Below are 23,768 nucleotides of genomic sequence, written 5' to 3'. Positions count from 1 at the left end.
ATATTCTAATATTCTTTATAACTGTATTCTTATCTTTAGCAAGGTATCTGACCATAAGCATAAGAAAACAACTACTAGATGAGTTATTGTATTTTTATTCTCAACAACAATAATCTTCATTATGTATTAGTTTTCCCTCTTGTGTCAGGAACCGTGTTAAATACTTTATGTACATTTTTTGTACTAAATCCAATCTACTTGCAAGGTAAGTTTTATTATTCTTTTTCTACCTATGAGGAAACCGAGGTTCAGAAAGGGAAAGTAATTTGTTCAAGGTAACCCATCTCAGAGGAGGCCAAGCCAAGGTGAGATTTTGGTCTAACTTTATACCTGGGATTTTCATTGTTAGGCTTGTTTGCCTTCAATTAAATCATAAACACAAGTCATGATCTGAATATACTGGGACTAAAATAGGTTAAAAAAGGACTTAATAGGCTGGCTTGAGAAGTACCTCTGTTAAACTGTTAAAAATAAACTACAATTAGTTCAAAGATACTCCTTGGAAAGAAAGTAGGCAGACTGCTTGAGCCCAGAAGTTTGAGACCAGGCTGGGCAACACGGTGAGATCCCATCTCTACAAAAAATACAAACATTAGCTGAGTATGGTGGCATGCCTACAGTCCCAGCTACTTAAGAGGCTGAGGTGGGAGGACTGCTGGAGCCTGGGAGGTAGAGTCTGCAGTGAGCTGTGATGGCATCGTTGAACTCCAGCCTGGGCAATAGAGCAAGACCCTGTCTCAAAAAATAAAAATAAATGACATTTAAAAAGGACACTCCTTGGGAAATATGGTCACGGTGGCCAGAAAAGCATAACAGTTCTCCTGGACTCAACCTTAGATTTCTACTCCCTCTGTGCATGTGTGTAGGTATACACAGAAAAGGCTAGTCTGCATAGAAAATTTAGCACGTTCCCTCCGCTGAGTAAGGAACCTGGATTATTTGAGCCAAGAGGATCAGGGAACAGTGAAGGCAAGCGATTGCTTCTTTCTTACATGGCCACCTTGGCAGGAACCTGCCCAAGAGTCTCATTCTTTTCAAAGCATAGGAAGTTGTTAGTAAGATCAAGGTTTCTGCTATTTGGTCCACAGACATCACCAGCAAAGTGGTGAGTAAAATTGTGAAGGAGCTGGTACACAGGCTGGTCCACGCGTCTCCGGGAAGGAAGGCTCTCATGCTCAGGAGACACTTGGGCCACCTACTGCCTCTTGATGAGGCAACGACAGTATCATGGGGCTTGTTGATACTCCTCAGTTTAGACTATGGTCCCTGAACAAGATTACCATTCTTGCTTTCAAACAGCAGGTTCTACATCCTTGCCCCACACGTGGATATTCTTTAAAAAAAAAGTCTACCACAAATATTGAATTTTAGTGTCTCACAAATCTGACGGTGAGAAAATCCATTTCACAGCCCCATACCAGAAATAACCAAAAGTCCAGCAACAATAAAATGTATGCATAGATTTTGGTGTATTCATGCAATGTAATTCTGTACAGCAATGAAAATGAATAAGCAATAGCTAACTACATGGAATAACACAAATTTTAAGCAAGACACACAAGAATGCATATGGTATGTATTTGTGATACATAAATACATACATTTCTGTAAATGTCAATTTCAAAACCAGGCAAAACTATACTATACTATTTAGGAATGCATATTAGTAGAAAAACTACAAAGAAAAACAAGATGTTATTGTAAAACTTATAATAGTAGTTTTCTCTAGGGGGAGGCTGGTAATAATTCAGAAGGGAAATAAGAAGTTTAGGGGTGCTGGCAATGTTCTAACCCTGGATGCTAGTTATGCTCAGTCACCTGATAATTATTCAAATACACTGTTTCGATAAACTTTTAATTTTAGGATAGTTTTAGATTTATAGAAAATTCCAAAGACAGTGTACCTCACACAAAAATTTCCCTATTAACATCTTACATTAGTCTGGTATATGTGTCATAATTCATGAACAAATCCTAACACATTATCACTAATTAAGGTCCACACTTTATTCAGATTTTCTTAGTTTTTAATGTCCCTTTTCTCTTCCAGGATCTCCCATTACATTTACTTGTCAGGTCTCTTTAGGCTCCTCTTGACTATGAGGGTCTCTCCTTGTTTTAGGTGCTCTTGACAGTTTGGAGGAGTACTGCTCAGGTGTTTTCTTGAAGGTCCCTCAGTTAGGACTTGGCTGATATTTTTTCCATAACTAGATGCAGGTTATGGGTTTGGGGAGGGAAGACCACAGAGGTAAAGTATCATTCTTATCACATCATATTGAGGGCACCTACTACCAACATGACTTCTCTCTGGTGATACTGATCACCTGGCTGAGGACCTGTGTGTCATGTGCCACTGTACAGTTACTACTATTATTATTTTTAACTCATTTCCATATTCTATTCTTTGGAAAAAAGTCACCATGCCCAGCTCACTCTTAAGGAGTGGGGAGTTATGTTGCACTTCCTTGAGGGTGAAGAATCTACCTAAGTTATTGGGAATTCTTTTGCACAAAAGATGGATCTCTTCTCCCCCATTTGTTTATTTATCATTTACACATATCATTTACTTATATCAGTATGAGCTCATGAATATTAATTTAATACTTTGGGTGATTTATAATGTGATACTACCTTGTTTATTTTGTTGCTGTGGCCATTGGGAGCTCTTCCAGTTGGCTCTTGTATTCCTTTAACAGCTCCCATCACTGTGTGTTTCTTTTGAGAACTTCCTTACTACACCATGCTCCAGGCTCACCTTGTGTATTTTCTGCCCCAGTCCTCGAATCAGCCTCTCTAGGAGAAACCTTGCCTCCCTTTATTGAAGAATGGTATTAGAAACGAAGATCTGGGCCATGTGCAGTGGCTCACACCTGTAATCTCAGCACTATGGGAGACCAAGACAGGTGAATCTCTTGAGGCCAGGAGTTCAAGACCAGCCTGGCGAACATGGTGAAACCCCGTCTCTACTAAAAATACAAAAATTAGCTGGGCGTGGTGGCACGCACCTGTAATCCCAGATACTTGGGATGCTGAGGCACAAGAATTGCTTAAACTTGGGAGGCTGAGCTTGTAGTGAGCAGTGAGCTGGCATTGTGCCACTGCATTCCAGCCTGGGCAACAGAACAAGACTCTGTCTCAAAAAAATAAAAATAAAAAATAAAACAACAAAAACAAAAAAAAAACACCAAGATCTGGGGCTACATGATATTTTATGCTCTTTTCCTAATGCTACTTCATAATAAAAAGTGAAATAAGAAAAAAATCATTTGTGTCTTATTTAGCTCCATCCCTCTGAAATTGCTCTCGGTAACACTGGAAAACCAATACTTATGTCCTCTTACACAATGGCTTCATATATGCCTGCTGCAGTCATCCTGGGTTTAATGTTAAACATCACCACCTGTTTCCTGTGTGACCTCATCAAAACACTCAACCTCTCTGAGCCTCACTATTAGATGGCAAAAAGACAATGCTCATCTCATAGAATAATGGTGAAGATCAAATAAGATAACAGTTGGAAAGCACTTAGCACAGCGCCTGTCTTGGTAAAGTACACTCATTAAATATAGGAAGACCAATTCCTTGCACTTTTCCTTTCTCACTTCCTCTTCTCTAGGCTACCTCAGCCCAGCCCAGCTGTTCCTCTAGAGGGGCTTTTTTTTTTTTTTGGAGATGGAGTCTTGCTCTGTTGCCCAGGCTGGAGTGCAGTGGCGCAATCTCAGCTCACTGCAACCTCCGCCTCCCAGGTTCAAGTAATTCTCCTGCCTCAGCCTCCTGAGTAGTTGGGATTACAGGTGCCCACCACCACACCCGGCTAATTTTTGTATTTTTAGTAGAGACAGGGTTTCACCATCTTGGCCAGGCTGGTCTTGAACTCCTGACCTTGTGATCCACCTGCCTCGGCCTCCCAAAGTGCTGGGATTACAGGGGGGAGCCACCATGCCCGGCCAAGGGGCTTTCTTTTGGGACCATTTCCACATTCTGCATGTCCTACTTCTTGTTGTTTTAAGAGCAAAAAGGATTCAATTGGTGAGTGTTAGTACCCATTAAAATACAACATGTAAATTTGTACATAGAACTTCTGATTTTAATTTAGCAAGATAAATGGTGTTTTCCATATTCCATTTAAGTTCTGAGTTAAGTCAAGCATGTTCCAGTGAAATACTACAAGCATTATAAAAAAATAGTGTCTGGAAAGAAAAATTATAAGGCTTTTCTGGAGGCTGTTTCTGCTGCTCAGAGATGATGTAAGCTGGGAGAGAGGGGACGCTGTCTTTCTTGGCGTCAGTTTTTATTTTAGAATGCAAAAAAGAACTAATGCCAGATGGTAATAATTCCATTAAAAAGCAATCTTCCAGGGACTAATGCTCAAAATAAAATTGACAATTGTTTGTAATGAAATAAGTTCATTTCAAGCAGGAAACTAGTAGCTTTTGTCTCTTACATGATATAGTGAATGTTATGCAATTTTGTGCCTGATTCTCCTAGAAGATAATTTCCTGTGGGTTTACAAGAAGGGATAAGGTGGAATGTTAAGACTTATTTAGGAACTAAATAATGTTAACCGAAGCTCAAAGATGTGGTTTACCAGCAAAGAAACTACCTTGTCAAACTCAGGTTGTATGCCTTAAGGAGAGGACCAAGGAGTAAAAATAGAAGAAAGGTTTTTATCCTGCTCCTAAAGAGCTTCCATGGTATCCTTCAGTTAGAAACCGTAGACAGATAAATACTTGTCTAATGTTCCCTGATGAAAATTTTACATTGGGTGATCAACAGGTATTTGTTAACCTGGTTAAATATTTTCTTTGTAAGGGTTCGTTTGCTTCCTGCCAATTTAACATAATCCCTTGAACATGAATCACCACGTGACAAACAAGCGTAAATTTAATTTTTTAAGATAGAAGTAAATCTATGTCCTTTCCAAAGGACTTGCTACAGCTGTTCTCTCTAATAAAATCTAGCGTTTTTAATGCTCTCTTCTGGAAAATTCTTGCTTTTAATTAACCTAGCACCTTCCTTGACTATAAGCATTCTCTTATTATATCTGAGTAGTTTGTGGGTTTTGGAACCAGTCTGCCTGAATTTAAATCCTGGCCCTGCTAGCTATGAGAGTAAAATGGAACTGTTGTGAAGATTAAATAGTTAGGAAAGAATTTAGAGCAGTGTTTGTTTAAAGATAGGCTCTCAATAAACATTAGCATCTTAAATATTGCTAATATTATTGTTGTCTGGCTTGAGTTTAAGTTAGTATCATAAAACAAAGACATCCATACAAATAGGGCTTCTCTGTAAAAATGGTGTCCAAGTTTCAAGTTGAGATTTAAGTGAGAAACAAGCCTAAGGTGAATGTTGTGCAGATAGTGGGAAAATGGCCTCTGTTACAAATCACAGACACATGATGGGTCTGAGGTGTTGGCCAAAGAAGCAGAAAGAGAGAGAAATACAGGATCCCAGGTATCCCCAGCAAAGCCAGAAAGTGAGACTGTATGAAGGTGTGGGCTGGGCTGAGGCAGCTGTTGCAGATAAAGGATGTTGTGTGTTGGGCGTTGATAAGGTTGAGGCCTGTCTGCATCTTTCCCTGTGGAGAATAACTGATTTCCTATCATTTTATGATTTGGGGCATCCACATGCATACGTGTGTGTGTGTGGTTAATCCTGGTAACTATTATCTTTTCTCAGATATTCTACTTTCTTATGCTTAGCTTTCTTTTTTTCCTATCCCTGTGGGGTTGGATTATCGTCCAGGCGCGTCTCTAACGAGGTTATTGAGGTAGAAGGACGCAGAAAATACCTCTTTGCAGTAAGGGAGAGGAGGATGACTGAGGATTGCCTCTGAAATGGTGATTACTGCCAAGGGTGTCCACACCTAAGTGCTGGAACCTCCTGTATTAGTCCATTTTCACACTGTTATAAAGAACTGCCCAAGTTTGGGTAATTATAAAGGAAAGAGGTTTAATTAACTCACAGTTCAGCATGGCTGGGGAGGCCTCAGGAAACTTACAATCATGGTGGACGGTGAAGGGGAAGCAGAAGGTGAAGGCTTGCTGCATCCTCTTCACAAGGTGGCAGGAAAAAGAATGAACGCAGGAGGAAAAACCACACACTTATAAAGCCATCAGATCTCATGAGAACTCACTATCGTTAGAACACGTGGGAGAAACCGCCCCCGTGATTCAATTACCTCCACCTGGTCTCTCCCTTGACACGTGGGGATTATAGGGATTACAAATCAAAATGAGAGTTTGGCTGGAGGCACAGCCAAACCATATCACCCTCAGAACTTCAGCTTGGTATTTTAAGGGTGTGATACACACATTAATCATGATAGCCACCATCTATATTGGCACTTATAGTATGCCGTGCAATTTGCTTAATTTATAATCCTCAGAAAAACCCTATCAAGTAGTATTGTCATTTCCAGTTTACAGATGACAAAACTGAGGCTTAGTAAGATTCAGCTACCTACCTAGGTGACAGAAATAGTAAGAGGTGGTGTCAAAATTCAGTCCCAGGCAATGTGACTGGAAGGTTTGAGTTCTTAATCAGCTGAAGCAGCTTCCATTGTAGGTTTCTGGCATCATCTACTTATATCTTATTTTTCCAAATGTACAAATCCTTCTTAAGGTGCAGCATGCCAAAGAGGGTCAACAATATTGAAAATGATGACAATAAGAACTTGCAGCTCCTATATGACTCTATACTCTTCTCTACACACCTTCATACTCCTCATTTCTATTTCCCAACAATGGTGCCACATGCTACTCTTAGGTCTCCATGCCTCTACATGTTTTTAAACATACAAACACATAGCTTATTTATTCTTTATGCTGGTAAATAAAAAAGTAATTATTAATGAGCATTATAATTCATATGAAATGTAATTGGAATGCTTTCAGAATTCAGACGTTCCTAATCTTCAGGAGTTAGACATAAAAAGAGGCTAAGGGTTAGTCTCTCTACAATCAAAAGAAACGCCCTAAGCTTTTTAGGACAAAGGATCCTCCCCTGTGACTGAACACATGGTCAGGCTCATGACCCAGCTCTACTGTTTATTAGTCAGACAAGCGACTTCAGCTCGCTAGGCACAACTTCATCTGTACAGAAGTTAGACAAGCCTACTTGAAGACCCCACTGACATTTCAAGATTTTTTCAACCCAATTCCCTTCCTGCTGAGATCTTGAAGTTTGTTTTTTGTTGTTGTTGTAGAGACAAGGTTTCACCATGTTGCCCAGGCTGCTCTTGAATTCCTGGACTCAAGTGATCTACCTGCCTTGGCCTCCCAAAGGGCTGGGATTACAGGCATAAGCCACCGGGCCCAGCAAAAATAAATCTTGAACTTTTTATAATCACTTTTTGAGATTTCTATGAGTGTTTCTAGTGGTTTTCTGGCAGGAGTAGCTGTGAGGTTTGGGAAGAATTATAAGAGCACCCTGTAGGTGGGGTAAACCAAAGGACCATGAGATTGTCCCTTCTTTCTTTGCTGTAGTTTTCACAGGGCTGGTTGTTGCCAAGTGAACAGGGGCTAGAGGTTGCTGTTTGTAGAGTCTCTGTTTCAGCCAGATCAACAAAGCATAGTTCCTATGGGCTTTTCAATCTGCACATCTTTGGCACACATAACCCTGCACTGGACAAAACATGGGGCTCTCAATCAGGAATGGATTCCCAAGTCCCAGCAGATGGCCACAGAAATAGTGCTTACTGATCTGGTTTTGGTGAATTCTATTAAACAGTCCCACCACCTAACTTGTATGTTGAGGTTCCTTTCAGAGTAGCAGTCACTTGAGGTAAAGAAGCTATCACTGGCACTTAGGTACACAAGTTTCAAAGTGAGGATTTCAATATGACTTCACAGGTTTCGTAAAAGAAATATCTGCATTTTTGTGTTTTTCTCCTCTTCTAAGAGTGCTTGCAGCAGGGCTTGGAAAACGGGCAGTGGAAGAGAAATGTTCTTAGGATGTACGTGATAAAATGATTAGGAAAAAGACAAGAGACTGTGGAGAAAATTAGAGACAAAAATTTCATAACGGGTGAAAATGATGCAAGAAAGTTACCACTTGAAGGAACTTCGAGGGAAAGGAAAGGATAGTCTAGGGGTCTGACACTCAGTAAAAGTGGCAGTCCTGAAGGTGTTTTAGAAAGGTCAAACGACATACACACACAGCCCCAGATGAAGCCACCTTGTAAAGCTTCATCTTTAAAGATGAAGGCTCTTTAAAAAGAGCCATATGAAATTCATTATTTTATCTATTCCTATCTGATGTATCCTAGCCTTAACAGTAGGATTTAAGGAAGGAATTTCAGCCAGATCCAGTATGAGGAGAAGGCATTCTTCTCCCAAACAACTGTTTAATTTTTCTTACAAATATTGTGAAACTTATAATGAATTGTGATTTCCTCTTTCCTTTGACTGCTAGGAATCTCAGAACAAAATTTAGTCACTGTATAGACTATATAGTATACATTTTTGTATGTTTTATTTTCTCCTATTCTTATTTTTCTTTTCTTTAATATCCTCAATTATTCATAGTTATTCTTAAAAGCATCTACAAAATCTTTTGTTGGAAGAAATAGATATAAACATAGATGCCGAGAGAGAGAGAGAGGGAGATTAAGAACTTAAATGGCTCTGAGAGGCTTTCTGTGCAGAGGTGATTATTTGTAGATGGTCTTCTCTCTGTATATAGATTGCCACTAACGTTAGCAACCTGTTAAATGAAAAATCTTTGAAATAATCTCTGAGAAACTGGAATTACTGAGCAATTTAAAAACCTGCAGATGCCTTGTGTGTGTAGGGTTAATTTTAACACACCTTACAGAGCAGTGTTTCTCGAAGTGAGATCACTAACCCTCGACTTAGAATCACCCAGAGGTTGGCAGAGGTAAAAATACTGATTTCTAGTTATCACCCAGACCTAACTAAGTCAGTAGATTTGATTTAAAAATATCTTAATACCCACTCTAGTACCCCACCCAAGAATTAAAAAAACCACTGTTACAAAAAATACGAAATAAAAGATCACAGCTCTCCTTCTGAAATTTAATGTGTTGAATTCTTAGAAATGGCAGGATAGCTCTAGGTTTTTGTTTTTTTTTTAAGGGGTAACAGATGGTAAGAAGTTAAATTATGAGCAGTAATTTTAGAACAAAGCAGCAAAATGAGAAAGGTAAATGTGAATTTGGAATTGGTAAGGCTTTAAGTGTGGCTTAATGATAAAAGCGGCAGGTTTTGATGAGGTGTCCATCTGAAACTAAGCTGAAGTAGGAAACAACTCATCAACAGGAAAAAAGAAGAGATGAGCATTCCTCACTTTTAACGTGTAAAACTTACTGCCATCGGCTTTTATCCTTCAAGGAGCTTTTCCTGGAGCTGTTTCCTTCACTGGGGCTGTCCTCCTCGTCTGTCTCCAGACTTCGATTGCAGCTCCGGATGACCTGAAAGATGCTGTTGACAGTGGACTCCTTCTCCGAATTCTTTAAGCCATTTTGTCCCACTCGTTGTAAGAAATTATCTTGTCCACTGTAATCTGCTACAAACTACAAAAAAAATATCGAGAATTTGCTATTGCAACTTAATATGCCTGGATAACATACTTGGCTAGGGAAATGAAATCATAAAGTAATAAATAATGGCATTTGTGCCTATTTTATGGGAAAGAAAACAAGAGCCTCCAGGAAAAACATTTTTTCATTTCACCACATGAAATATCAAAACTCACCCTTGTTTCCACTGAGACAACTTTAATCCCTCTGGGAATCGACACTCCACTTCAAATTTAAAACAAAAAAAATATTATTTCAGGGCTCCCTAAGGAGAAGATTAGCCAATTTGCAGAGGAAGAGCATGGTTATTTTATCCTTATAGTGAGAATTGAGAAAAACCATGAGTAAAGTATGCTATTCTATGGAACCAGAAAAAATGACTGGGCCCAAGCAAAACACTGAGAAGAGGTGATGTTTTGCTTTATTGCTCATGTGTTCTATAATAACACAGTGGCTTCTTCCTGGTTTTTAAGCTCTTTAAGCCTTATTGTTCATACAGTTGATTAGGAAGCTTCTCTCATCAGAGGTGAGAGCTGTGTCTGGGATAAGAGATGTGGAGTTCCCTCTTCTTAAGACATGAGGAAGCAAGGGGGTGTGGCCCGGGAGTCTTCCTTTAAGCTTTCTCCTCCGTTTCTTGCCCTTTTATCCTTGCTCATAACCCAGAGAGATGCCGGTGGTGTTGCCTGTACCTGTCAGGAGCTCTTAAGTCTTTCTGATATCAGGTGATGCCTTTGCTCCCAGGTGCCAAAGAAGAGGCTGAAGGTTGAGGAGAGTCTTCCCACTCCATGGAGAAGACATGTACATGACTGTGTGTGTGTGTGTGTGTGTGTGTGTGTGTGTGTGTGTGTGTGAAAGGTCAGTAGTAGGTTCTGTCATCATGGCAGGAATGATCCTAGATTTGGGTTTGGTCCCCGGTAAGGGACTTCTCAAAATCTCCATAAAGTTCTTTCCATTTTAGTCACTTCTTTCATTTTTAAACACCTTGGAGGGAGCCTCCTTATCTTTTCCCTCCAGTTTCTCAACTCCCCTTCTCTCCAATGCCCAATGCCTTGGGTCAAAGCTCACACTGTTCCTTCTGCTCTGGGAATCAGGAACAGGAGGCAACGGATCTGGGAGAAACGAGGCTCTGAGGATCAGGAGCCTGGAGCTTGTCTCTACATGCGTCTCCAAGCTCCCCAGCATTTTCCCACAAAGGATGAACAGAAAGCAGTGTTGACTTCCCCTCTTTTTTCTTCCACTGATGTGGAAAACTTAATACTCTCAATTGACTGTCTTCATCCCCTGCATCCAGACATTCCCACCCAATAAGAAAAACCTGTCAATCTTTAAAAACCATCAGAAAACAACACCCTTTTTGACTTGTACTTACATATTAAACCTAATACATTAAAACTAACTTCACAATACTATGTCCCACACAACGCTAGTTGTCATTCTTTTCTACAGAACTTCCAAGGATCTATGTGCTACCCAGAAATAATATAACAACTATTAACCCTGTGTTCAATCAGTGATCATTTCTTTGGTGAGCACAGACAGGGCCTGATGAGACAGCCAGCAACAGTGGCTCTTCAGGCCACGATGATTCTGAAAGGCCTTACCTCTAAAGTTTCTTCTTGGGAATTGTACCGCGGGCAAAGCTTCATGAGGCTGGAGGCGCCGTCAAGCACTTCACAGAGCTCCTTCAGAAACACCCCACAGAATGGAACCACCTTACAGCCAGGGATGTGCAGGGCACGTGTCACCACCTTTCTGTACTCACAAGAGGACTCATGCTGGGCCATAGCATCCTTCAGGCTCCTCATGGTCTCAATATCAGACTGGTCCATGAACTGCCACATTTTTAAAACTTTTCTTGACCTATTGCAAGTAAATGACATTTTTTAGACTGAAGGAGAAATAATATAGTTTACAGCAAGGAGCCTAAATTCCATACAAATTCATTCTTTTTACCATTTTTTTTTTTTTAGGTGGAGTCTCACTCTGTCGCCCAGGCTGGAGTGCAGTGGCGCGATCTTGGCTCACTGCAACCTCTGCCTCCTGGGTTCAAGCAATTCTCCTGCCTCAGCCTCCCTAGTAGCTGGGATTATAGGCGCGTGCCACTATGCCTGGCTAATTTTTATATTTTTAGTAGAGACGGGATTTCGCCATGTTGGCCAAGCTGGTCTCGAACTCCTGACCTAAGGCGATCCACCTGCCTCGGCCTCTCAAAGTGCTGGGATTACAGGCATGAGCCACCGCGCCCAGCCCCAATATTCTTTACTTGTTAATATTTACGTAGGGTTCCTATCCCCACCTACTTCCCCAGATAATATGAATAATACTTTTGTAAATTGAAACTGAAAAATAAATAGGACAGATACAAACACAAATAGGCATATGGGACGCGTTAGTCATGGAAGCTGGGCACTGAATGTAGGTTTGAGTTTTTCTGGCAGCTATGGCCAAAAGGGGAAAGTAGAGGGTAATGTGGTTTGTACAGATATTGGTGGAGGAGGACTGCCTGGGGAAACTTGGCCCATCTGGCCCTCTTGATCTTTTAAATATTACTCTTGGATCAATCCAGTCCCTTAGTGATCAACATGAAGCCCATTGTTTTCACCTCTTCTGTAGAATTGATTTTTACTGAATCAAGCTTTGACATGAAGCCACCAGCCCATTTTGGGGGACCTTGTTGTAAAGTATTATTTGCATTACAGGATGTTAAGTGGGACTTTCCCTATTCTGAAACTCCTGCTGAGACCCACAGATGACAATGCACCACACCTTCTAAAGAGAGGCCCTCACAAGGTGTTACCTGAACTGCTTTGCCCACAGTGGTTTCCCACTCTCTTTCAGCCCATGCAGAGAAAGTGGATCTGAGCAGATAGCTTGGGAATATTTCTCTGGGGGGAATTGTGGGAGAGCTCACCTTTCTGTGAGAGGATGAAGTCACCCCAAGTGCAGGGGGCAGTAAGTGAATTCCCTGGGGACATTGACCTGTGTCCCGGGCAGTCTGTAGATCACGTGAACTGGTGCATGACTCTTGCCTAAAGATTTGAGGCTAGCTGGAGCTGCCTGGTGGCAAAGGGAGAGAGGATTCCAGTAGATATGTCCTGTGCTTGCAGAGTTGGGAGGGCAACACGCTGACTATTTCCTGTGAGTCAGGAGGGGATACTGTGCAAAGAGGTGGGGCTTGAGCTGTCTTGAAGGGTCTGCCTGCCAAATGAGGTGACCCTAGCAGAAAGGGCCTGTGAGGACAGGACCCCAGGGGGTGAGGAATAAGAGGTTGACCAGAGGGTACACTGCATTTTGCTAGGTAATTGTGCAGTGGGGAGATGGAAAAAATTAGAGAGAGTAACTAGTAAGAAAACCTAAAAGCACCTTCCATTGGTCTCTGTGAGGGCACCAAGGCCAGATTACAACTGCCCCATCAAGTAAGACTCCGTGCTCCCTCTATCCCCATCCTTTCCCGTCTCCTCTCGTGTCCACTTTTTTTCTGCAGACACCCAGTTGCAGGGAAAAGGAAGAAAAAAGATAAACTCTATCTTCCTCACTACTACAAGTCTCTGAGACTGGTTGGGTTGTGAAACGTAAGGAAGGGAAGAAGATATATATTGAATGAGATATTAAAATTTTGATTTAGATTAACTGGGTTACAAAATCACTGTGTAATATATAAGACATCCAAAGACATAAAGAAGTACAACATGACAAACACCCATGTGCCAATCTCTCAGTTTAAAAAATCAAACATCAACAATGTGGTTGAGGCCCTAGTGTATTCCTCCAAGAGCACATACTCTATTCTTCCCTCGCCAGACAGGACCACCACTGGTACTTTGGGGTTCTCCTTTCCTTAAAATTCTTAATACTTTTCCAACATATGCATATATCACTAAGCAAGTTACAGAATTGTGTATTTTTAAACTTTATGTAAATAGTATCACACGGTAGATAGTCTTAGACCAGGGGTCCCCACCCCTGGGCCGCAGACCAGTACTGGCTCATGGCCTGTTAGGAACTGGGCTGCACAGCAGGAGATGAGCAGCGGGAAAGCAAGCATTACAGCTTGAGCTCTGCCTGCTGTCAGATCAGCAGTGGCATTAGATTCTCATAGCAGCGCAAACCCTACTGTGAACTGTGCATGTAAGGGATCTAGGTTGCACGCTCCTTATGAGAATCTAATGCCTGATGATCTGATGTGGAACAGTTTCATCTGAAAACCATCTGCCCCCACCCCCACACCCCGAGTCTGTGGAAAAATTGTCTTCCATGAAACTGGTCTCTGATGCTAAAAAGGCTGGGGATCCCTGTTTTAAACAACTTGCTTTTTTTTTTTTTTATACAGCCTTAAGTTTGCAAGACTCATTCATATTCAAGAGCATAGGAGAATGAGATTGTGTGTCAACTAGGAAAGTGACTGGAAAACTACAGGATCTCTCAATGTAGCATAATCCAGGGTTGAGGGAGGGAGAGCTGGTTGGAAGCTTTGAAAGGCAATCAAATCAGAAAAGTAAAAGCATTTTATGATTTCATCCCACTAAATCCAGCTTGTCCTATAACTGGATTCTTATAAGACAGTGAGAATTCTTTTTTGGGGAATGAAGTGGAGGTTACAAACAAATGAAGTGAATGAATGAATGAGACATGGTTCTCACTGGTTTCTTATTGTGTGAGTAATGAAGTAGTTATGGTTCACTTGGCGGCAAAGGGCAAACTTCAGCAAAGATCAATTCTTTATTGTTGAATTGAGAATTGAAACTATTTTTAAAACTTTTATTCATCTTTATGATTATAAAGATACTACTCATTGTAGAAAATCTAGAAAATATCAAAAATATAGAAAACCCACTTACAATTCTACCATACACAGACATTAGGGATATTTCCTTTCAGTATTTATTCTATTCTTGTCTATATGGGCATATAAATATTGCTGAGGTTATTAGGGATAGACAGTTTTGTCCCCAGATAGATTCATGTATTATGTGTCTCCTGCTTTCCAATGATATAAAAACTTTTCAGGCCAGGTGCAGTGGCTCATGCCTGTAATCCCAGCACTTTGGGAGGCTGAGGCAGGGGAGATCACTTGAGGCCAGGAGTTCCAGACCAGCCTGGGAAACATAGAAAGACTCCATCTCTAAAAAATTTTTTAAATAGCCATTGTGCTGGTACACTCCTTGTAGACCTAGCTACTTGGAAGCCAAAGTGGGAGGATTACTTGAGCCCAGGGTAAGAGGTTACAGTGAGCTATGATCTTGCTCCTGCACTCCAGCCTGGGTGACAGAGTGAGATCTTATCTCTTAAAAAATTGTTTTTTACCTCATGCCTGTAATCCTAGCACTTTGGGAGGCTGAGGCGTGTGGATCACTTGAGGTCAGGAGTTCAAGATCAGCCTGGCCAACATGTTGAAAGTCCATCTCTACTAAAAATACAAAAAAATTAGCAGGGCATGGTGGCGGTGCCTGTAATCCCAGCTACTTGGGAGGGTGAGGCAGGAGAATTGCTCAAATCTGGGAGGTGGAGGTTGCAGTGAGCAAAGATTGCACCACTGCACTCCAGCCTGGGCAACAGGGTGAGGCTCCGTTTAAAAAAAAAAAAAGTTTTGTTTTTTATAAACATCATTTTTGATGGCTATATAATATTCCATTACCTGGATATAGCATATTATTTCCTTTAACTATTTTCCTATTGTTGTTCATTTGGGTTATTTTAAACTGACACCATGACTGAGTAAATACTCTTGATTGTAAATATTTGTACTTCTTACTAGTGGCTTAAGAGAGCTAAGAATTTAGTTAGAGGGAGCAAAATGTACAATGTCCATAAAAAAACCAAAGTCACTTAACAAGCATGCTTTCTCTTCCCATTTAATTGCTTAAAAAATAAAAAAAAATCTCTATTATGTTGGTAATAGTTAATTGCTTGGAACCTAAACACTTTCAAGCCTAAAAGTGCACATATAAGCTCTGCCTCCATAATCATTGCATCATAAGAGTATCTGGCCACTTATCTCCTGTGTACAGAATAGCTGTCAACAAAAGACCTATTATACGTGGTACTTTCGCCTATCTATCTGTAAAGATCAGTTTAGTTTTAAGCCAAATATAGGAGCATGAAACTAGGCGGCAGTGGGTCCGGGGTGTGAGACAAAATGCATTGGGATCAATGTTGAGGTCTGTCCTGGTTTGAGATTATTCCTCATTTAGGGAAATCACCAGGTTCTATGGTCTTCTTGGATTTTGGATTTAAACTCAGTTGAATCTTAAAGTCCCATTCACTCTAGGCCTCCATAGGTCACTCTGAGGCCGTTCCTGTAATAAGAGAATCTAGAACATGGTATGTGGCAGCCAGCCTCCAAGACGGCCTCCCATGGTCCACATCTCCTGATTTTGTGGCTTTGTGCAGTCCCCACCCACAAGGAATCCATGCTGGTCCTATGTGATCAGTACAATATGGCAAGAGTGACTGTGTATGATTCCCAAGGCTATCGTATAAAAGGCATTGCAGCCTCTGCCTCCCTCTCTTGGATCACCCACTTCAGAAGGAGCCAGTCACCGTGCTGTGATGGCAGTCATGTTGTGGGGTCAGGAAGCAAGGTCCCTGGCCAACAGCCAGCACCAACTTGCCAGACACAGAATGATAAGCATCATTAAAATAAAATGACTTTATCAAAATATGATAATTCTTTTCTTAAAAGAAATGTAATACATATTTTCTTTTTTCTGTTTTTTTTTTTTTTTTTTTTTTTTGAGACAGAGTTTCCCTCTTATTGCCCAGGCTGGAGCGCAATGGCATGATCTCGGCTCACTGCAACGTCCACCTCCTGGTTCAAGCGATTCTCCTGCCTCAGCCTCCTGAGTAGCTGGGATGACAGGCGCCTGCCACCATGCCCAGCTAATTTTTGTATTTTTAGTAGAGATGGGGTTTTACCATGTTGGCCAGGCTGGTCTCAAACTCCTGACCTCAGGTGATCTACCCACCTTGGCCTCCCAAAGTGCTGGGATTACAGGCGTGAGCCACCGCGCCCGGCCTACACGTTTTCTTTATAGAAAATTGATCACAAAGAGAATCTAAATCATCTGGATATAACCTCCTGTTCTCCAAGGCTTTGTTTTTTTTTCTCCCCACTTTTTCCTTCTTTTGAGCCATGCCTGATGCATTTGTATGACTATTTTAAATGTCAAGGACATGATCATTTGGGTTTATTCTTAGTTAAGAAAGTTGAAAACGACAAAAAAAAATTAGAACTCTGGGAGTTTTCATCTCCTCCCCTAACCCAGAATCCCTACATAGGGACCTGGAGAATCAAAGAAAAATCTCAGTAATGTTATGAACTAACATTCCTTTATAGTGAGAACCCTCATGAGGATGGTGAATCTCAGGAAGCAATAACAATATCAATAGCTTCTCTTTATGAGGCCTTACTATACGCCACACACATGTGTCAAATACTATATTATTTCACTGAATTCTACCTAAAGATGTAGGTGCTTTTTAGTATTATCCCCATTTTGCAGACAAAGTAACTGAGGCTCAATGAAGTCAAGTAGCTTGCCTGGATCACACAGGTATTCCTTGGGGGAATCAGGATTTGATTCCTGGATAAGGATTTGATTCCTAATTTGATTCTAACTTAAGAACTCATGCTCTTCTTCCTCACATACCATGCTGCCTCCCACAGGAGTAAGAACAGTTACTTTATGCCAGGTGGCTGAGGCTAAAAGGGGATAAAGCAGGCAACCTGATGAACAGAATGGTGATTTTGTTATTAGCTTGATGGAAAAAGCATAAGAACAGGATATCATAGTGGTCAAGCTCATGGGCTCCGAAACCAAGGTTGCCTGTATTCCCAGCAATGCCAGGTGACCTTGGGTGAATGACTTAATTTCTCTTAGCCTTAGCTTCCTCTTTTGTATAATGTGGGAATAAGAATAGTATCTACCTGATAAACCTGTTTTGAGAATTAAAACATACAATATAGGGAATGTGCATAGCCCATACTTGACATATAGTGTTTGTTAATAATGAGAGCTTACATTATTGGAGGCCTATTGTCAATGCTAGCCACTGTTATTACTAAGGGCAGTTGGTGGTCTATAGCATACAGCCCTGGAACACTACATAAGGCAGGCCTGAAAAGAGACAGATAACAGTGGGGTTTACAGGACAGGAAGGGGAATAGTCAGTGGTGGGGTTGATCGGGTTATGCAACCAAGTAATTTCACTTGGCTTGGCAAAGAACACAGGATCACAGCAGACCCAGTGAAGTAGGATTGTGACTGGCCCACAGGGGCTGAATTCTGCAGCATCTTTGAGGGACAGGGCCTTTGGTGCTGAAAGAAGATAATACATTTCCCAAGTTAATCATTTCCAATTACCTGGCTTGGGTAAAGGTGAGTCCCTGGACAATTAATTCAGTGCCATTCAGGTGATGAGAAGCGATTGTGCCAAGATAACCATGTTCCCCACTGACTATACCTGAGGCCAGCCAAGAACTCCATGACAGCATTGTAGTTGCCCATGTTCCAGCAGCATTTGGCCACATGCACCAAATATGAAAAGACTTCTCGCTTCTCCTCCATGGAGCCTGCCGTGAGGATCAGCCATGTCACCCAGGAGCTCACCTGGAAAACACACAGAGACATTCACGGGAATTATGTCCTAGAAGCTTGGCAATTTTTTTTTTTCCAAAAGCATTCTTTGTTTTTCTAAAAATATCAATTTGGTATTAGGAAATGAAAGACCTATAGGTCCTGGCTGGGCGTGGTGGTTCACGCCTGTAATCCCAGCACTTTGGGAGGCCGAGGTGGGCGAATCACCTGAGGTCAGGAGTTTGAGACCAGCCTGGCCAGCGTGGTGAAACCCCGTCTCTACTAAAAATACAAAAATTAGCTGGGCATGGTGGCAGGCGCCTATAATTCCAACTACTCGGGAAGCTGAGGCAGGAGAATCGCTTGAACCCTGCCTCAGCTTCAAGGTTGAAGGTTGCAGCGAGCAGCGAGAGGCAGAGGTTGCAGCGAGCTGAGATTGTACCACTGCACTCCAGCCTGGGCGACAGAGCAAGGCTCTGTCTCAAAAAAAAAAAAAAAAAAAAAAAGAGACCTATAGGTCCTTAATCTCTTATAACTCTCTCTTTATTTTCTTTAAAACAAGAAGGCTGAAAAAGGCAATTCATAAAATCCTTTGATTGAAAAAATTTCTTTTGACTATAAGAAAATAAGGCCTAAGGATAATTTTGATTGAAAGATATTTGACTGATGGACATTAAAATGAAATGTTCTTAACCCATCAGTTAAAGACATTTACTAAGTATTAAAATACATAATATCAAAGGAAAAGTAAAAACATTTTTAAACAATCTTTTACAAATGCTTTATCTATTATGCCCCTCAAATGACAAAATATTATGAACAAATATTTATAGAGCACTTATTATGTGCCAGGAGCCATTCTAAGCACTTTACCTATATTACCTCATTTAGCTCTCACAACAATTCTAAGAGTCAGGGACTGTTACTGTCCTCAGGGATGTGTGTAAGGTCTTCAACCACGTTGAAGGTAGCAAAGCCTAGGTTTGAACTTAGGGTGTCTTCTCCAGAGGTTGCATTATCAACCACTCACAAAATGCCTGATGTGTTTACACAAACTCTAATGTTCTCCAGTTCTGGGCTTAAAGTTATTCTAATGTGATTTGTTTTTCCTGCTACACAGACTGGAGGACAATATTTAAAAATAATCCATGTCTACACCCTCCCCTTATGATATGCAGCCTCTAAATCATCTGCTTCTGCTCTATGATTATTTTGCTGCCACCTTTACTTTGGTGCTTAGATGCTGGTGTCCACCTAAGTTACCTTCTCTATCCTGACTAGCATCTGGGTTGATAAGCTTGGTTGTCAACAGACCAAAGTCTTGGTCTTAACCTCACATGGCCCTACTAGCTCCGCTTGGTTCAGCATCAGTGCTGAAGCCTGGACAGCAACACTTTTCTCTGGACTAAGTTAGAGAGGCCGGAACACAGAGTTTATGGTGACCCATGACAACTGCAGGAAATAAGAGCTCAAGGTCAATGGCATACTGCCTGTAAGTGGATAAAATGATAAGAATTAATGGCATTGAGTGCTGGCAGCAACCACAGAGGGCAGTGCAACCCCATTTTTCCAGATGAGAATCTATGGCTCATGGGAGAAGTGACTTTTCAAGGTCACAATTCTTGTTGATGTCAAAAGTAGGACTCCCAGCCCAGTGCTCTTTCATCTGGTGAAAGTTGACAATTTCTTTCTTTCTTTCTTTCTTTTTTAGACAGAATCTTGCTTTGTTGCCCAGGCTGGAGTGCAATGGTATGATCTTGGCTCACTGCAACCTCGAGTAACTGGGATTACAAGGCCTGCCACCTCGCCCGGCTAATTTTTGTATTTTTAGTAGAGATGGGTTTCACCATGTTGGCCAGGCTGGTCTCGAACTCCTGACCTCAAGTGATCCACCCACCTCGGCCTCCCAAAGTGCTGGGATTACGGGCATGAGCCACCGCACCCAGCCGAAAGGTGAGTTTTTTCAGACTTGGCTCTGGGTAGGTCCTCCTAAGCACTCAGTTTTGAGCTGCATATGTGAAGGCAGAGCAGGAATAAAAGGAGAAAATACTGAGAAGAGTCCAAAATATGACTAAAGAGATGAAAAAAACAAAATGAATGGTTGCTCACACCTCTTTCCTATCCCTACATAGAAACAAACAGGAAAATCAGAGCAACAGGGAGTTTTAGTGATAAAACAGGTCTATTCTCTGGTATGAGCCAGAGGCACTGGAGTAATTAATAATCTTCCTCTTCCCTTCTGAAACAGACTGAAGTAAAACGTGCTGGGCTACCTGCCACCCTCAAGCTCAGTCCTGAGCCTAGTGGGCTCCCAGCATGTGCCTCTGCCCTCCATCTGTACTGGACTTCACCGGGCCCTCAGGTGGCATCAGGAGAACAGGTCTGGAATCAGACCCTTGGGACAAACCCTGGTCCACATCATCCCAGGAACTGTCTGGGATTCCTAGTGCTGACCCATCTCCTGCAGCTATGAGTAACCCCTTGCTCACAGTCTCCATGCCTGTCCTCTCACTTGATTCCTTGGTTAAAAGTCACCTTTGTGAAACCCTGGCTCACTAGAGCAAGAAATTATTTTGCTAACAGAGACTGAGTCATTGGTGCATCCATCTAATTCTTCCTTTAGTCTGACTGGCTTTTGATGAGCCCTATCCTAAAATGGGAAACCATCAGCAAACACTTAGCATAATAACCCTACTGACTCTTTGAGTTGGAAATTCAAACACTTCTCACAAATAAAAATGAGATCTTGAAAAGTAAAAAAACAGTTTCTCAAAGCCACCCAACTCATTAGTTGTTGAGGCCTCTGGCTATATTGTCTCCATGGCTTTAGCTCCTTTCTAGTTGAAATTGATGGCAAATCAGGGTCTCTGGAAAGTTGTCATTCTTTCAGGCTGTTCTGATACCATGCATTGACTTACTAGTCCAGTGGCTGGAAAGGGTTAACTCACCTCCCCCTGGAGAGGTCTGTTTCACAGGGCAGGTGGAGACCACCACTTGGTTTGTGTCACAATCCTGATCACTCATCCAGATTTATTTCCTATCAGTCAAATCATTTTCCATATACTTTCCCACAATGCTAGGAAAAAAACAGCGATACCATATTTCACATGGAAACCTAATTTAAACCAACTGTTCCATTGCCGAGTGTGAGTCCCCAGGGCCCTGGTTGTTGAGATTATGTAAGCACTGTTATCATAAACACACACACAGACACACCACACACACACACACACGCACACACACCCCAACATCTGTTTACAAGCCTCACGGACAATTCTTATTATGGTCTGATGTATTCATAATTTTATAAGCATTAAATGGTGAGAGCGCCACCGCTAATTATAAAATAATAAATGACACAAAAAGGAAATGAAGATTCAGTGACAAATGTCAAAATGTTGACCAAAGCATAAAAGGTGGTCACATTTACTAAGTGGAAAATGGGATGTGTTGCCAATCCAGAAAGAATTTCTGTGCAATCACACAGAAAAACAAAAAAATCATATAAATATAAAGTACTATGGTTTAGGCATAGGGAGTGCTACTAGAGCAGAAAGGTGTTAATGGTAGTGGATTATTTTGCTTATTTCAATAGTAAGCACAGAATGAGGAGAGAATCTGGCCCCCAGCCCAATTCTTTAAGCACCTCTCCCAGAAGGTTCTGGGCTTACCCTGACATCATAACCCCCTGGACCATGCCCACAACTCCTCCACAACTGCCCCTCCCAAAATATCTTTTTTTCCTTCCTTTTGCTTTTCTCAGTACTCTTGGGCTTAGCCAAACAGAACAGTTTACTCCCTCTCCTCACATCAAATACCTTATTGGTGTCACACATGCTCATTTTGGAAGGAATGTTCTTGCATCATTCAAAATGACCTTTCCCTGGTCCACCATGTCTTGCTTGCGTCCTCTGCAAAGCCAAATCTTTACTTTGGCCCACCAGGCCCCTGTCCATTCTCCAATCACCTCACCTCTCCCCTATATCCCTCCTTTTAGGGAGGTAAAGTAGGCTTTTTAACATCTCAGGAATCTTGAACTGGTTGTTCCTTCTGCAGGAAGGCTTCCCCATCACCCCAGATTCAATTTTTTTTTTTTTTTTGTAGAGATGGAGTATCACTATGTTGCCCAGGCTGATCTTGAACTCCTGGCCTCAAGTGATCCTCCCACTTCCGCTTCCATAGCATTGGCATTACAGTTGATCCACCACACACGGCCTGGCATTTTATTCATTGAACCCTACTCATCCTTTAGGCAGCACTGCCCTGAGACCATGCCATCAGGATCCTGCCCTGGACCCCAGGTTTCAGAAGGCTCCACACTGGCTGTCGTCCAGCTGTGCCCTCTCCATAGAGTAAGAAGTCTATGGGGTGGAGGGGACATGCCTGTCCATAGGCTGCACACTCACTTCTAGATAATTTATCCCTTGTAAACCCACGCTTCCCAAATTCCCTGTCCAAACAGCACCAAGCCCACTGCTGGTCTGCAAGGGCTGTTTATCTGGATCAGTCCTTCAGAGGGTAGATTGTAACCCCTAGGCCTAAAGCCAGGCCAGAGGGCAGTGGGGGTGGGGGTGATGTGCGGACAGGGTTTGAACTGGAGGCCTGAGGTATACATACTCTGGCACACAAGCCAGGATGGGAAGAGAAGGTGGGAAGGCCAACATGCTGGGGCCTCCCTTGTACTCGCGCCCTGGCCCCCTAAAGGAAAGGGTGAGGCTGCCTTCAGGAGTCTGATAAAAACATCATTTTCTTGAGCAGAACTTCCTTGACTTCCCACCTGGAGTGTGTCCACACACTGTATGCTCTGTGGTGCCCCCACATCACCCTGACCCTAGCGCACATTTAGTGCTGTGATCCTCATTAAGGCGGATGCTGGATCTGCTATGCTCACGGGTAAGCAGCAGTGTCGGTGACCTGTCAGGATCTGCCCTCGGTAAGTTTAAACAAGAGTCAGCGAAGGAGTGAACATATGAATGAATGAATGAATGAATGAATGAAGCTTACCTCCTCTAGGGAGGCTTTTCTCATGGTTCACCTAGCACCTTTCATTCCATTTCTTCCTATTTCTCTTCGACTTAATGTAGGACCTTGAGTTCAAAGTTTCACTTGTATTCTCACCACTGCATGGATCTGCCTCTGGTTTATTTTTGTTATATTTGTGTGCCTGACTCTTTCACATGGGCCTGTTCTGTCTCCCCCAGCAGACCCTTAGACCTCCAGGACAGAGACCATCTTTCCCACATTTCCAGCATGGAGTTGCTCAGTGTCTCTGGCAGACAGGCAGGCCATCCAGAGTCCCAGGAGGCCGTGGGCAGGGAGGATTCTCAGCTTCCAAACGCTCAGGGATTATATTTGGGAAAAGGCCTGAACACTTCCCAGTGCTGTTCCCAGGTCCAGAAAAAGGAGACAAATGACTTTCTGCCAAAAAGTTTCTTGAAAATGCCAAGCAGAAGTTTTCAAAGAGATGATCATTTGTAATGGGTATCTGGTCACTCTAACTGCAAAGGTTGAATTCAAATGGTAAAGTCTACAAAATATAATGAAAGTCTAGACAGAGCTACTTTCCTTCTTCTTCTTCTTCTTTTTTTTTAGACAGAACTTCCCTCTTGTTGCCCAGATGGAGTGCAATGGCACGATTTTGGCTCACTGCA

At 41.9% G+C, this 23,768-nt stretch overlaps 1 protein-coding gene across 9 annotated transcripts in view; it reads right to left on the bottom strand.

Moving 5' to 3' along the window:
- Positions 1-23,768, bottom strand: part of PLCE1 (phospholipase C epsilon 1) — a 333,932-nt gene that overhangs the window by 82,959 nt on the left and 227,205 nt on the right. For all 9 annotated transcript variants that reach the window (XM_063782032.1, XM_063782031.1, XM_063782034.1 and 6 more), the window contains 3 exons: positions 18,005-18,150; positions 11,143-11,401; positions 9,330-9,535 (listed from right to left, as the gene is read on the bottom strand). In XM_063782032.1, the coding sequence (XP_063638102.1) occupies positions 9,330-9,535; positions 11,143-11,401; positions 18,005-18,150 (611 nt within the window). The remainder of the gene's footprint in view (positions 1-9,329; positions 9,536-11,142; positions 11,402-18,004; positions 18,151-23,768) is intronic.

The sequence above is a fragment of the Pan troglodytes genome, chromosome 8 (genome assembly GCF_028858775.2).
Source record: "Pan troglodytes isolate AG18354 chromosome 8, NHGRI_mPanTro3-v2.0_pri, whole genome shotgun sequence".
NCBI classification, from domain to species: domain Eukaryota; kingdom Metazoa; phylum Chordata; class Mammalia; order Primates; family Hominidae; genus Pan; species Pan troglodytes.
The sequence above is the reverse complement of the archived record's forward strand: the minus strand, read 5'-3'. Positions and strand labels throughout refer to the sequence as shown.